General features: G+C 44.5%; 1 protein-coding gene across 1 annotated transcript in view; it reads right to left on the reverse strand.

Moving 5' to 3' along the window:
- Positions 1-12,833, reverse strand: part of SPMIP4 (sperm microtubule inner protein 4) — a 93,901-nt gene extending 81,068 nt beyond the window's left edge. The window contains exon 1 of the mRNA XM_077491308.1: positions 12,622-12,833. Within this exon, the coding sequence (XP_077347434.1) occupies positions 12,622-12,755 (134 nt within the window). The 5' untranslated portion in view covers positions 12,756-12,833. The remainder of the gene's footprint in view (positions 1-12,621) is intronic.
- Between the last annotated feature and the right edge of the window lie 1,344 nt (positions 12,834-14,177).

Genomic DNA, 14,177 nt, shown 5'->3' on the forward strand with positions numbered 1-14,177 from the left:
TCCCTGGATCTTTCCATTTGTTTGCTCTGCTGTTTACCTTACAGCAGTAAGGTAAGGGACCACTCCACCTGATGTGCCGTGAAACACTGGAAATAAGGATTAGAGACACGGTTTTTGGCACCTTATCTGAAGAAGCACTGAATAAGTCACTGGTCACTTTATTCACTTCAAGCCCACATAAAGACTCTATTTATGAGCTGTTTTGTTTTTGTTTTTTTTGCTTAGTTTGCACGGTGTGTGCCACGTTTGGAATTCTATATAGCTTTCTTGAATATATTACTTTTGAGCTATTTTAAAGCACAAGACACCTTGTTATTTGTTTATTGCTGCTACTATATTTAAGCACTGGACACTTTACTCACCTATTTGATTATTCATGATTGTATTTGCTTGAGGCACTTACATACATTTTGAATTATTTTGTATACACTGTGTAATATATAATTGTTTAACTTATGGTAGTTCTACTACACCTACTTAATAGGAGGAAACATTATCCCTGTTAGCTTATTATTTAGCACAACTGTTAATATACATTTATGCACAAAACACTGTAGTATAATTTAATTTCTTAAGGTAGCGCAACACCATTTATTTGATTTTCACAGACTGGGGATTCCACTCTCCCGCATTTCCTTGAGTAATAATAATGTTTTTACTCCTTTATCTTAACCTTCCCTCCATACTACAAATCCCACCTGATCCGGGTGAACTAGGCTCGGCATCAGCTTTTTTATCCTGGTGGCCAGCACTTTAGCAAACAGCTTAGTATCTGTGTTTAATAACGAGATCTGTCTATAATTTGAGCATATTGTGTTCTCTTTTCCTATAGTAGTAATTGTAGCTGTAGAGGCTCCCTTGCTCAATCCGTATCTAGTTCCCAACCCATTATAGTAGGCGCTAAGTTTTCGGGCTAATATTTCTCTAATTTTTTTTAAATATTCCATACTGAAGCCATCAGGCCCAGGGCTTTTCCCTCCCGCGGCCTCTTTTATTAACTGATCTATTTCTTGTACTGTTATTGGGTTCTCCAATTCCTGAGCTGTCTCCTCTGAAAATCTGTGGACATTTGCTTGAAGTACACATTCCTTGATTTTTTCTTTTCTATTGGTCTCTTGTTGTCCTGTCTGTCCACCCTTAACTGAATATAACTACTCATAGAACTCCCTGAAAACTCCTGCTATATCCTTAGTTTTATATACCAGTTCCCCGTTCCTATTTAGTATTTTCTCAATATAGTTTATAGATCTTTTTTTCCTCAGAATCCTAGATAAACACTTACTGTTTTTATTCCCCCCATTGACATCTCTCTTCTGCGATCCTATTATATGTCATCCTCATTTCTTGTTTCATTAATTCCTTTAATTCCTCTCTTTTTGTTACAAATCTTGTCCCTTTTTGTCAGGTCACCTTGAGGCGAGGTGACAGATGCACACCGTAGGGATCAGGAGTGCACCGCAAGGTTGTCGACCCTAAGGCTGACTGCTGCGGATGGGAGATCGAGGTTAGAGCGTAAGACTCCCTGGGGCATGGAGTCTAAGAGCCAGCAGGTGTTCACCAGAGCCTCTAGTGGTGAGGATGGACTTGGCTGCAACTGGCTTCAGGTCGCGACCCCCAGGGTCCCCCATTTTGCACCCACAGTAGGCAACAGGAGGATAGGGATAGTGAGGGATAAAGCCAAGGTCGGGGCCACAAGCAGACAGGAATAGTCAGGGACACGCCAATAGGTCAGGATTACAGGAAAACAGGGATAGTCAAGGACACGCCAAAGTTGGTAACGGAACAACAGAAGAGCACACGGCAGGTAAAAGGAAGCTAAACACACAAAGGAATACACAATGGTTGATCAGCAGGGTTGGCCTGCAGTGCACAGGTTAATATAGAGTTCTCTGATAGGAGCTAGGGTGGAGTCATGCCAGAGGATGGATTACAAAAGCAGTCAGGTGAGGGTCGGCTGGTCTCTAGAGATGAACACATGGAAACAGGTAAGCAGACAAACTCTATTGCACTTTTCTTACCATTCTCTTCTTTATGGGATTGTTCCAATCTATACATTTCTTCCCTTAATATTCTACTCTTGTTATTTCTTTCTTTCTTTCTCTTTGCTTCCAATGAAATATACGTTCCTCTAATATAGGCCTTATGGGCCCCCTGACTATGGTATTCTCTGCAGTTTCTCCAGTTTCATTGATGGAAAAGAAGAGCTCAAGCTCCTTTCTTATTATTTCCTCTCCCTCTTCATCTAATAATTCCTTATTAAGTTTCCAAGAAAATTTAGGTTTCTGCAGCCCCAGAATTTAAATTTTCGTAATCATTGGAGCGTGTTCTAATTTCTATATTTGTAGATATCACACATCCCATGCCCTATGTTCCACCAACCAATAATCGATCCTGGTATACGTCCCATGCACAGGGGAGAAGAACGTATAGTCCCGTATTTTCGGGTGCTGTATTCTCCACACATTAATCAACTGGAACTGATGCAGCTGGTACTTTATTGCTCTCAACTGTATGTTCCTTATCCCCTGTGCTTGGGACATCCTATCCAGTTCCGGATTCATGCAAAAGTTTAAATCTCCAGCGATGATCACCATCCCACTCTTAAACTACCATTGTTTTTCAAGAGTTTCCTTCAAAAAAATCGTTGGACCTCTATTGGGGCAGTATATATTAACTAAAGTATACTTTATCCCCCATATCTTTCCCTTTAGGAAGAGGAACCTTCTCTCCGGATCCCCAAGCCTGTCCTCCAGAGTAAAGAGAACCTCTCTTCCTATACCAATAGCCACCCCCTTTGATTTACTTGACATCGAATAGCCATAGTACCACACCGGGTACCTCGAGGAATAAAATCTAATCTTGCTTTCATAGGATAGATGAGTTTCCTGCAAGAAAACAATCTCTGCATCATACTGTTCAATCTCTTTCAATACTTTAAACCATTTTGCTGATATATTTAGGCCTCTGACGTTCTACGTCAAACAGTTAACTTTAGACATAATTTGTAAACAATACCCTCTGTTTCCTATCTTATTTAATCAATCCCAGGTTGGGAGTCCCTATTCTCGAGGTTCTAGGCTGTAGGTTCTTTTTTCCCCCTTCCCCCCACCCCTCCTATCCTTCCCCCCCACACTTCGGCCTTTGTACTACCATCCATTATAGAACCCCATCTTAGCAGTGTACCTCACCCCTTGAGGTCAAACTCTGACCCCAGACCCCCCATGTCCCACCTCTCCACCCTCTAAGAAAAACAGGGGGGAAGGGGAGGTCTGAGCGGGCGCCCCGAAAAGGCCCAAATCCCCCTCCAATGCTCACCCCGCATTTTTAATTATATTTTAATATATCAACCCAAATTTTTCCCGATGCCCTTATCTCCCCCCCCCCATCTTTTCCTCTTTTTTTTTCCAATCCCAGTCACCATTCATTATACTCTCTGCCACCTTCCTTCTCCATTAGACATTTCTTCTCTAACTTGTCTTACAGGGAGGTTTGGAACTGGAATCTGTAATTTTTTTACAAAAGTCCTGTATTTCCTCCAGAAATTTTAGTCTCACCATCCTTCCTTCCCTATGCACTATCAATACCGTTGGGAACCCCCAGCTATATTTAATGTTGGATCCCCTTAAATGTTCCAATAGGGGTTTAAACTGTCTTTTTCTTGCCAATGTTCTGGTAGATAAGTCTGTGAACACCTGAAGTACCACTTGTTCCTATTGCAAAGGGGGTCTTCCTCTAAGATTACTCCATATTCTTTCTTTGTGTACTGATAGAATTTAACTAAGACATCACGAGGGACTTCCTCCTTCATACAGGGGGGTTTCCTTATCCTATGTACTCTATCGATCTTTAACTGCTCTCCCTCTCTTCGCCCCAATAAGGGGTTAAATATTTTTTCATCTTTTCCTCTAAATGTTCTAAATTTTTCTGGTAGAGCTCTTATTCTTAAATTTTGACGTCTATTTTGATTTTCTTGCTCTTCTATCTTGTAAAGAAAATCTCTCTGATTCGTTTGTAATTCTTTGCCCTTGTACACACGGTCGGACTTTCCAACAACAAAATCCGTCGGATTTTCTCTGATGGATTTTGTCCGAAACTTGTGTTGCATACACATGGTCGGACAAAGTTGTTGGAAAATCCGATCGTATGTAACTTGACGACGTTATTTAGTTACGACGGGACTACGCTCAGGCTAGTAGCCAATAGCTTTGGTCTAGGAATTTGATCTGAGCATGCCTGGCACTTTGTCCAATCGAAATTCTCTACACACAATTGGACAAAGTCCGATCGGATCATGTTGTTGGAAAGTTTTATAGCCCAGCTCTAAAACTTTGTCCGTCAGATATTCTGACGTAAACAGTCTGATGGAGCCCACACACAGTCGGATTATCCGACAACACGGTCCGATCAGACATTTTCCATCGGAATGTCCGACCGTGTGTACAAGGGCTTACACTTGTATTTTTAATTCTATAATTTCTTGTGCTTGTTTCTACGTTTTCTCCTCTGCCTCCTCTACTCTCCTCAACAAATGGCCCAAATCCATCCTAACGTTAGTAATCTCACTTTTTATCAGGTTTTCAATCCTCTCAAACATTGCCATTATCTCTATTTTAGTAGGCATTTGGGATATACTTCTCTGATCTTCTCCTTCAGTAGTTTCTATTTCCCTCTCCATTTCCATACCTTCTCGCGTTTTATCTCCTTGGGCCCCCTTTTGTTTAGCTGTCTCTTTCTTAGTACTTTTTGTTGTTGTGATGTTTTTTTTTTCCATTCCTGGGCTTTTGGGGTTCCCCTCTTTTGTTGTTAAATATTTCTGTATTGAGCTTGCATTTTCAGATCACCGATCCAGTCGTGCATCCAGGCAGTCCAGGCAGGCTCACAGGACACACAGGGGTTCCCTCTCACCTCCCCTGACTGGTCCTCCGATCCACTCGGTCGGTCAATCCGCCACCGCTATTTGCGCACACCTGGGATGTGGAGTGTGGGGTGTGCGCTTTAGAAGGGATCTCTGCTCACAGCGGTCACAGAGCCCGGCATTCCTCACGCTCTTGCCTGGCTCCCGATCCGCCACCACGGCTAGTGGCCTCTCCAAGCGCCCTCACAGGTGCTGCCATCAGGCTCCTCCCCCAAACACTCTCCCGTCACATCCGCATGGAGCTGCCTCTGGTTTGAGCATTGGTGCACTTAACAACAGTCCCAGTTAACCTGCACGCAGTATAGGTACTGTAAAGTCTCAGCACAGATGCAAGGTAGATGTGGTTCGGATGCAGTTAATGTTTGGTATAATGTGGTATAGGGTTGGTATACTGTAGGTGCAGTCTAGATCTGGAATACCTGCAATATAGAGTGCAGAGTGGGTGCGGTATGGATTGGGTACACTTGGTGTCCTGCTCTCAGTGGCTCAGTCTTTGCTAGTAGTATCAGCAATAGGTGAATAGCCTTCTCACCTGTCCCCAGGGTGCTGCTATGATGTCTCACTGTTATAGGGGGAGCAGCAGTGGTGCAGGTGCTGTCATGTGGGTGGTGCTATGTGGACCTCAGGTGTCCTCTCTCCCAGTCCCATGCTCTGATCTCCACTGGTTTCAGTATAGAGAAGAGGGAGAAGAGCGAGAAAATCAAATCCCCGACTGCTGGACTGGCTGCATGGGCACTGAGAGCTCATGAACCACAGGGGGAAAGTACAGGGGGGCTAAGGTGGGTAAGCAGGGTGTATGGTGTTAGTTTGCCTTCACATTTATTCTTCCTAAAACTTTAAAATAATTATTGTTATATGACAATAATGAGTGCTATAGCTTAGTCAGTTGAGCCAAATATGTGTTAGATTTAGATCTACTATTTGTTATATAATTAGTACAGTGATTAGGATTTGGACCAAAATTCATGAATATCACTGGTCTCTGGTGAAGTCAGAGTTCAATGCTGCTGATCAGTAATAACTGCCAATTGAGCAACAATGGGACAGACTTTCATAATAAAGGTTGTTGAAAGACAGTTATATATGGATCAATTTGTTTGGAAGAAAAGACCATTTGGAGAAATAATTAGACAGCGTAGGGGTTGACCTCAACGTGGAAGCAGTAGTTTTGATTTTTATAAGCACCTAAAGGTTATGGTGGCAGTAAGTACACATAAAAGTGATTGTAAAGGTTCCTTTTTTTTATTACAAACATGTCATACTTACCTGCTCTGTGCAATGGTTTTGCACAAAGCAGCCTTGATCCTCCTTTTCACAGGTCCCCTACTGGCATTCCAGGCTCCTCCCTCCTGACTAGTGGCTGCTTGCTACAGGGGCACCCGAGCAGGCTTGCTCCCAAGCCGCTGCGCCGTGTGTCCATTCACACACGGAGCACATCTCGGCCCTGCCCACGCTCTCTCCTCATTGGCTCACTGGCTGTGGTTGACAGTACATATAAAAAAAGGAAACCGCGCTAGACCAAAAAATTATGTAAAAGTAGGCAGGCAGCAGCTCAAATGTGGGATACACACACAATAGCAGAAAGGACATATATGAAGCTGCGCCAGTGATTAACAATTGACATAATCATTATTAGAAAAAAGTATTGTATTAAAAAGTCATTAACAGCAAAAATGAATGTAACTAAGTCCACAATGGTTAATCATCCAATGACACCTCAGTGACTCCACACGAATACAAAAAGTGCCCGACCACTGAGATATGAATACGCTTACAAGATGGCAAAGCGTAAGCAGCGTTTAGCTATAACCCAGCCACGGCCTTTAGCTTGCACTGAAGACACTTGAACCATACAGGAACGGAACCTCATGACAGGGAAAGCCACCTTGGTATTTCACAGGATCGTAGCGTATTCAGATGGTATTGCACCATTAGACTCAAAGGAAAGAGAAACTGCCCATAGTGTGATAACGTTCACATGTTTAATAAAAAAATAGTATTGCACTTACATGTTGAATAAAATCAAATCGCATTAAAAACAAAGCCGGCCGGCAAATTAAGGAGTAGCATGGTGACGTCATTGTGTGTTCTCACAGACGTGTTTCGTCATAGGTGATGTTTTCAATGGGGAACGGGCAACACACTGAGGCACCACCATATATAGAGCCAGACCTTGTTCTGAGATTTGAGAATTGGGCTAAAAGCGCCATTTTGATTATGGGCATTGGGCATGGCTACCACTGCTGTCTCAGCCAATGAGCAGGGAGAAACCCAGGAGAGCCGAGGCTCTCATGCACATTGCTGGATCAAGATGGGGCTCAAGTTAGTTTTTGGGGGGGGGGCTGGGGGGGCTGCTGCATGCACAAGGTTTTTTACCTTCATGCATAAAATTCAATCAAGTCAAAAAACCTTGTGCTTTTGCAACCACTTTAACGATGTAGCCAGGATATGATCATCTGGTGTCAAAAAGATCTTCTACTCATTCCAACTGTTCACTGCACACAGTGATTCTACCTGTCTCAGTTTGGAGAGGTCCCCCATTGAACTCAGGGGGTGACAGGTAGGAGCATGTCACTAAAACGTTTATTGGCTTCAGAATGAATGAACTTCAGTTTGGTTTTATTAGAATTGTGTCACAGCAGTACTAAAATGGGAGCGTTTTGAAGAGAATAAAATAATAAAATCATAGGTTATTATAGCTGAGTAGCTAAAGGCAATTAATTATTTCTCTTTAGATACAAGAGAAATAATTAATTGGATTTTATTACAATAGATATAGCAGTAACTTTGGTGTTATGTAAATTTGAAATATATATTGTATTTCCTTCTTTTGGTTGTTAGAACTCTGATCAAATACAAAAACCATCTATTTTTGAAACCATATTTTAAAAAGTAGGGTGTCAGGCAGGGTCAAGGCTTAGAACCTGAGCCAGACGCTTGTGAAGAAATGGTTGTGTGGTTACTGCTTCTCATCTCTACTGTTGAACCTTTTTACAATAGTATCAAATCACAGGTTTGTTGGGTGACAACTGAGCCTGCTGGGTTTACTTATAAATCATTCACAGTGACATTCAAGTGTATTGCACTAAACTGCAAACTAATCTCTTGCTTTAAAGAGTGTATTTCAAAACTCTCATGTTCAAAGGCAGTTTAATCTCTCTCCACACCTAAATCATAACAAAGCAGACGTATGTGGTCATAATTGATTTCGCTATTCTATATGCTTTAATGGGTCCAAAAATTAAACACACTTTAATGCTTGGATTAGTTATTGCTTAGTGCGGCTTTGAACTGGAATGACAAATGCATAACGGATACAGAACAAAACAAAAGGAATGAAAAGGCATAATGTAATGTTGCTACTTTTTTGGCAAGTACCTTGTACACAAATATTAAAGCTGGGTCATGGCATCACCGTCATCTAGGTGTCAGGGCAGAAGCCAGGTTTACAGTAAGTATATTCTTTTCTGCAGGGTTTTTTTTCCCTACAGGTGAAAGATGGAGATTTCCAATTTTGAGGGTGGGAGGATTGTCCACTATTTAATAAGTGAGCCTTGCATTTTAGAATAAGGTCTTGTTTAAAGCTGAAGTTCAGGTATGAATTTTATTGCATAGTTACATTTGCTCAGCTTGGACCAATGTAAGTACATGTCTCATACCTGAGCTATCCCCATGAAAGCCACAAATAGCAGCAGTCTTCTGGGTCCAGTGTGCTTCTGCATTGTAACCATATTGGGTTGTTCCCTCAGCTATGCCACATGTCTTATTTTTTTTGTTCAATTAATACAAGACATTCTTTGATTGGATGAAGTGGAAAGGCATGATGATGATGTCACAATCTCTTCACATTGGGGAAAAAAAACACCTGCAGAGACAGAAAAATACATACTCACTGCCTTCTTCTCTCGTGCATCCAGGTGACCCACAGCCTAGTGCTGCACACTGCCTTCTTCTCTCCTGCACCCAGGTGGTCCACAGACTAGTGCCACACACTGCGTTCTTCTCTCCTGCACCCAGGTGGTCCACAGCCTAGTGCTGCACACTGCCTTCTTCTCTCCTGCACCCAGGTGGTCCACAGACTAGTGCCACACACTGCGTTCTTCTCTCCTGCACCCAGGTGGTCCACAGCCTAGTGCTGCACACTGCCTTTTTCTCTTCTGCACCCAGGTGGTCCACAGCCTAGTGCCGCACACTGCCTTCTTCTCTTTTTTGCACCCAGTTGGTCCACAGCCTAGTGCCACACACTGCCTTCTTCTCTTCTGCACCCAGGTGGTCAGCAGCCTAGTGCCACACACTGCCTTCTTCTCTCCTGCACCAAGGTGGTCCACAGCCTAGTGCTGCACACTACCTTCTTCTCTCCTGCACCAAGGTGGTCCACAGCCTAGTGCCACACACTGCCTTCTTCTCCCTTACACCTGGGTGGTCCACAGCCTAGTGCCACACACTGCCTTCTTCTCCCTTACACCTAGGTGGTCCACAGCCAAGTGCCGCACACTACGTTCTTCTCTCCTGCACCCAGGTGGTCCACACCCTAGTGCCGCACACTGCCTTTTTCTCTCCTGCACTCAGGTGGTCCACAGCCTAGTGCCGCACACTGCCTTCTTCTCTCTTTTGCACCCAGCTGGTCCACAGCCTAGTGCCACACACTGCCTTCTTCTCTCCTGCACCCAGGTGGTCCACAGACTAGTGCTGCACACTGCCTTTCTCTCTCCTGCACCCAGGTGATCCACAGCCTAGTGTGGCACTCTGCCTTTTCCTCTTCTATACCTAGGTGGTCCACAGCCTAGTACCACACACTGCCTTCTTCTCTCTTGCACCCTGCTGGTCCACAGCCTAGTGCCACACACTGCCTTCTTCTCTCCTGCACCAAGGTGGTCCGCAGCCTAGTGCTGCACACTGCCTTCTTCTCTTCTACACCTAGGTGGACCACAGCCTAGTGCCACACACTGCCTTCTTCTCCCTTACACCTAGGTGGTCCACAGCCCAGTGCCACACACTGCGTTCTTCTCTCCTGCACCCAGGTGGTCCACAGCCTAGTGCTGCACACTGCCTTTTTCTCTTCTGCACCCAGGTGGCCCCCAGCCTAGTGCCTCACACTGCTTTCTTCTCTTTTTTGCACCCAGCTGGTCCACAGCCTAGTGCCACACACTGCCTTCTTCTCTTCTGCACCCAGGTGGTCAGCAGCCTAGTGCCACACACTGCCTTCTTCTCTCCTGCACCAAGGTGGTCCGCAGCCTAGTGCCACACACTGCCTTCTTCTCCCTTACACCTAGGTGGTCCACAGCCTAGTTCCACACACTACCTTCTTCTCCCTTACACCTAGGTGGTCCACAGCCAAGTGCCGCACACTGCCTTTTTCTCTCCTGCACCCAGGTAGTCTGCAGCCTAGTGCCGCACACTGCCTTCTTCTCTCTTTTGCACCCAGCTGGTCCACAGCCTTTACACTCTACACTACACTTTACACTCTACACTTTACACCATCTAGACTGTTCAGGATGGGGGTGAGACCAAATTTGGACTGTCCCAGATGTCTGAGGGACCATGGGCATGGGCACCAAATGCATCTGCCACCCTTTTATCCTACATGGTCTCTGCTTTCAGAAAAATGTTAAGGGTTTTAAGTAACGTTCAAACCTTAGGCATCTTTCACATGTCCGTTTTATATGCAGCCACAGGATCAGCGGATTCTTGCAGCTGTAATGACCAGGGCATGCAAATAGCCGCTGTTCGCATGTAGCCACACGTGGAGCAGTTACTTGTGGTTAGAGAAGGATGCCTAATGCTGCGTACACACGGTCAGACTTTCCAATGGTAAATGTGCGATCGGAGCTTGTTGTCGGAAATTCCAACCGTGTGTAGGCTCCATCTGACAGTTTCCATCAGAATTTCATTGCACAAAATTTGAGATCTGGTTCTCAAATTTTCAGACAAAAAAATCCATTTGCGTAAATTCCGATTGAGAGTACACAATTCCAATGCACATGCTTGGAATCAAGTAGAAGAGCTGCTCTATCTATTGAACTTAATTTTTCTTGGCTCGTCGTTTGTGTTGTACGTCATCGCCTTCTTGACGTTCGGAAATTCCGGCAACTTTGTGCGACCGTGTGTATGCAAGATAAGTTTGAGCCAACATCCATCGGAAAAAATCGCATGGATTTTGTTGTTGGAATGTGCGATCGTGTGTACGCGGCATTAGTCTGGATGCAGTCAGCAGCATTAAGGCTTGGACATCTGTCTCTAACTACAGGCAAGGACGTCCGCTGCTGTTCGCATTCCCCAGTCATTCCAGCCCCAAGAATCTGCTGATTCTTGCCACTGGAATCTGGTGACTGCATGTAAACGGCCATGTAAAAGAGGCCTTAAAGCTGCATTTATAATAGACACTCATCCTTACTTACACGCTTTACAGGTAGTAAAGCCAGGAGAAGGAAGACAGTCCTGGAGCACGCACAACTAAAAATAAGTTAACAGAGTTTATTCCTCTATTCCTATGCACAGATTTACATTAAAGTGGTTGTAAGGCTGAAGGTTTTTTACCTTTGTGTATTTTAGGCACAAAGGTAAAAAAAAAAACTTCTGTGTGCTACTCAACCCACATCCCCCCCAATACTCACCTGAGCTGCCTCTTTATTCAGTGATGTGCATGGGAGCCTCAGCTGTATCGGGTCTCTCTCTCCTCATTGGCTAACACGCATCAGCCGTGGGAGCCATTGATTCCCACTGCTGTCAATCACAGTCATTGAGCCAATGAAAAGAGAGAGGGGGGCAAGGATGTCTTATGGACGCATTGAGTGGGGCTCGGGAGCGAGCACACATCAGTGCCCCCATAGCAAGGCCTTGCTATTGGGGGCACTGGTCTAGGAGGAGGAGGCAGGAGTGCCGACGGAGGACCCGAGAAGAAGAGGATCAGGGCTGATCTGTGCAAAATCCCTGCACAGAGCAGGTAAATATAACAAGTTTATTTAAAAAAAAATACAAACCTTTATAGAATCACTTTAAGGTTTATGTAGAAGTTGCTATGAACTCATTAAATAATATATGTGAGATTAAGTGGCTATTACGAAAAATATGATTAAAAATGAATTGCTGCTCATATTGATTATTTAGATTACATCTTTTATTTTCTAAGAAATTATAGCAAAGAATCAGTTTGGTCTTCATGGACAACAGTCCATGTTTTACCATTTTCTTTTTTCCTACTTTTAGCCCCTTTGGCACCGTTCACATTGGAGCGACATATTGGAGCGACTTGTCATCCGATTGTATTGCCGGATATCGCTCTGTTCAAATCGGCACCAAGCCTATCTTTGAGCAGTACATGCACTACTTTTGGCCATTTTGAGTGCAACTTGACCAGACATCTGTGCATGAAGCCACACAGATGTCTTCAAAGTCGCACCCGAAGTCGCACTGACATGGGGATTTGACAACGTGCGATTTCAGATGATGTTGCACGAATATAAAGCCACAGTCAATGTGAACGAGGGCTAATACACACATCACTACAAAAATAGGTACAAAAAATAGAGTGAATATTGTAATATAATAACATATGGCAAATATTCCACTTTGTGAAACCAGATATTTATTTGTCTCACGCACCAATCCAAGATCAGAGTTTATAAACTGTAAAACCAATACGTTTTTATAGAAATTAAGATGGGAAATAACTGATTGAGAGACCATACTGTGTACACACACCTTACCTTTCAGGTGACACTGTACATCGTTGAGGAGTCTGTTGGGGTGTCAGGAGTTCAGATGACTGCAGGGTTGGGGAAAGGTCCTCCGCACCCTCTGTCTGCCGGTAGTAATGGGACAGATCGTACTGCACTGCCATACCTCATAGTTTAGCTGGTTATTGTAAGGAGACTGGTCAGGGCTGTTTCCATGCTGTGAACACCTACTGAGATACACACGCTAACAGAGCAGCACATGCACCTAGGTTACAGCCAGCCACACCTCCACCATTCTAATGTGTCACTTGCTGTACTTTAACAATTATACAGTAACAGGTAATGTCACTGCAATTACTTCCATGGGCAGCAGTGTGTACACACAAACATACTTTTTAATCCTTTAATAAGAAATAAGAAAATGCCTGTTCTAAAGGCATATGCTACAATTATTTTTTTGGTGTTCTTTTTTAAATTGCTGCTATTACTTTATTAAATACTGAAGTGTGTTTAAACCCAAAACCAAAAATTAAAAATGTTGCAGCTTAGTCCTTATATGTGGTGACTTCATTGGGCCCCATTCACACATGATTAGGGTCGCTTGTAGATTCCTGTGGGAGGAATAATAGGGTAGGCAAAAAGCCATGTGCAAAGCAGCTCTGGGTGCAATCTGTCTTCAGCAGCCTGCAGTGAAGTTGGTGTAATCCCTATACATTTGTATTCAAACTGAGAGATAGAGTAGGGTGACCAGACATCCCCGTTTTCCGGGGACAGTCCCCGGATTCAGGGCCCGGTCCCCTGAGCCTGTCTGTCCCCGGATTGGAGGGGGTGTGTGCCCGCCGGCTGCGGGATCTCCCTGGGGCTAGCCACTAGCCGCTAGTAGTTCTCTTCTTGACTGTATACAGAGGAGAGGGGAGGAGCCTCTGACCCGGGCAGCTATCGGCAACAGTGTACAAGCAGAGCGACTCACTTGTACACTGAAGAGTGATGCCGTTACATGCCCATGTCAGAGGCCCCTCCCCTCCCCTCTCTCTGGGAAGAGAATATACAGTTTCTGGATCCATGCAGCAGAGCAGTGTCAGTCATGTGGCAGCAGGGAGGAGGAGGAGGAGGAGGAGGAGGAGGGGGAAGCCGGGCAACCGAGAAGAAAAAAAAAAGGTAATAGCTGCAGAGAATGATTTGATGGGAGTGGCTCGGGGACAGTTGTTAGGTGGGTGTGGGATAGGCTTCCCTGAAATAAATGAGTTTTCAGGGATCTCCTAAAGGTGGACAGGGTAGGGGCTGATTGGACAGACTGGGGCAGGGAGTTCCAGAGGATGGGAGAGGCTCTGGAGAAGTCTTGAAGGTGAGCATGAGAGGAGGTAACAAGGAACTAGAAAGCAAAAGGTCCTGGGAGGAGCGGAGGGGACGATTTGGGCGATATCTGCAGATGAGGTTGGTGATGTAGCTGTGGGCGATGTTGTGAATGGCTTTGTATGTTATGGTTAGCATTTTGAATTTTACACAGTGGGGTAGGGGAAGCCAGTGAAGGGATTGGCAGAGAGGGGGGCAGTCACAGATCGATTAGTGAGGTGTATTAGTCTAGC

The sequence above is a fragment of the Lithobates pipiens genome, unplaced genomic scaffold (genome assembly GCF_037356315.1).
Source record: "Lithobates pipiens isolate NorthernLeopardFrog02 unplaced genomic scaffold, aLitPip1_a1.2 Scaffold_19, whole genome shotgun sequence".
Lineage (NCBI taxonomy): Eukaryota > Metazoa > Chordata > Amphibia > Anura > Ranidae > Lithobates > Lithobates pipiens.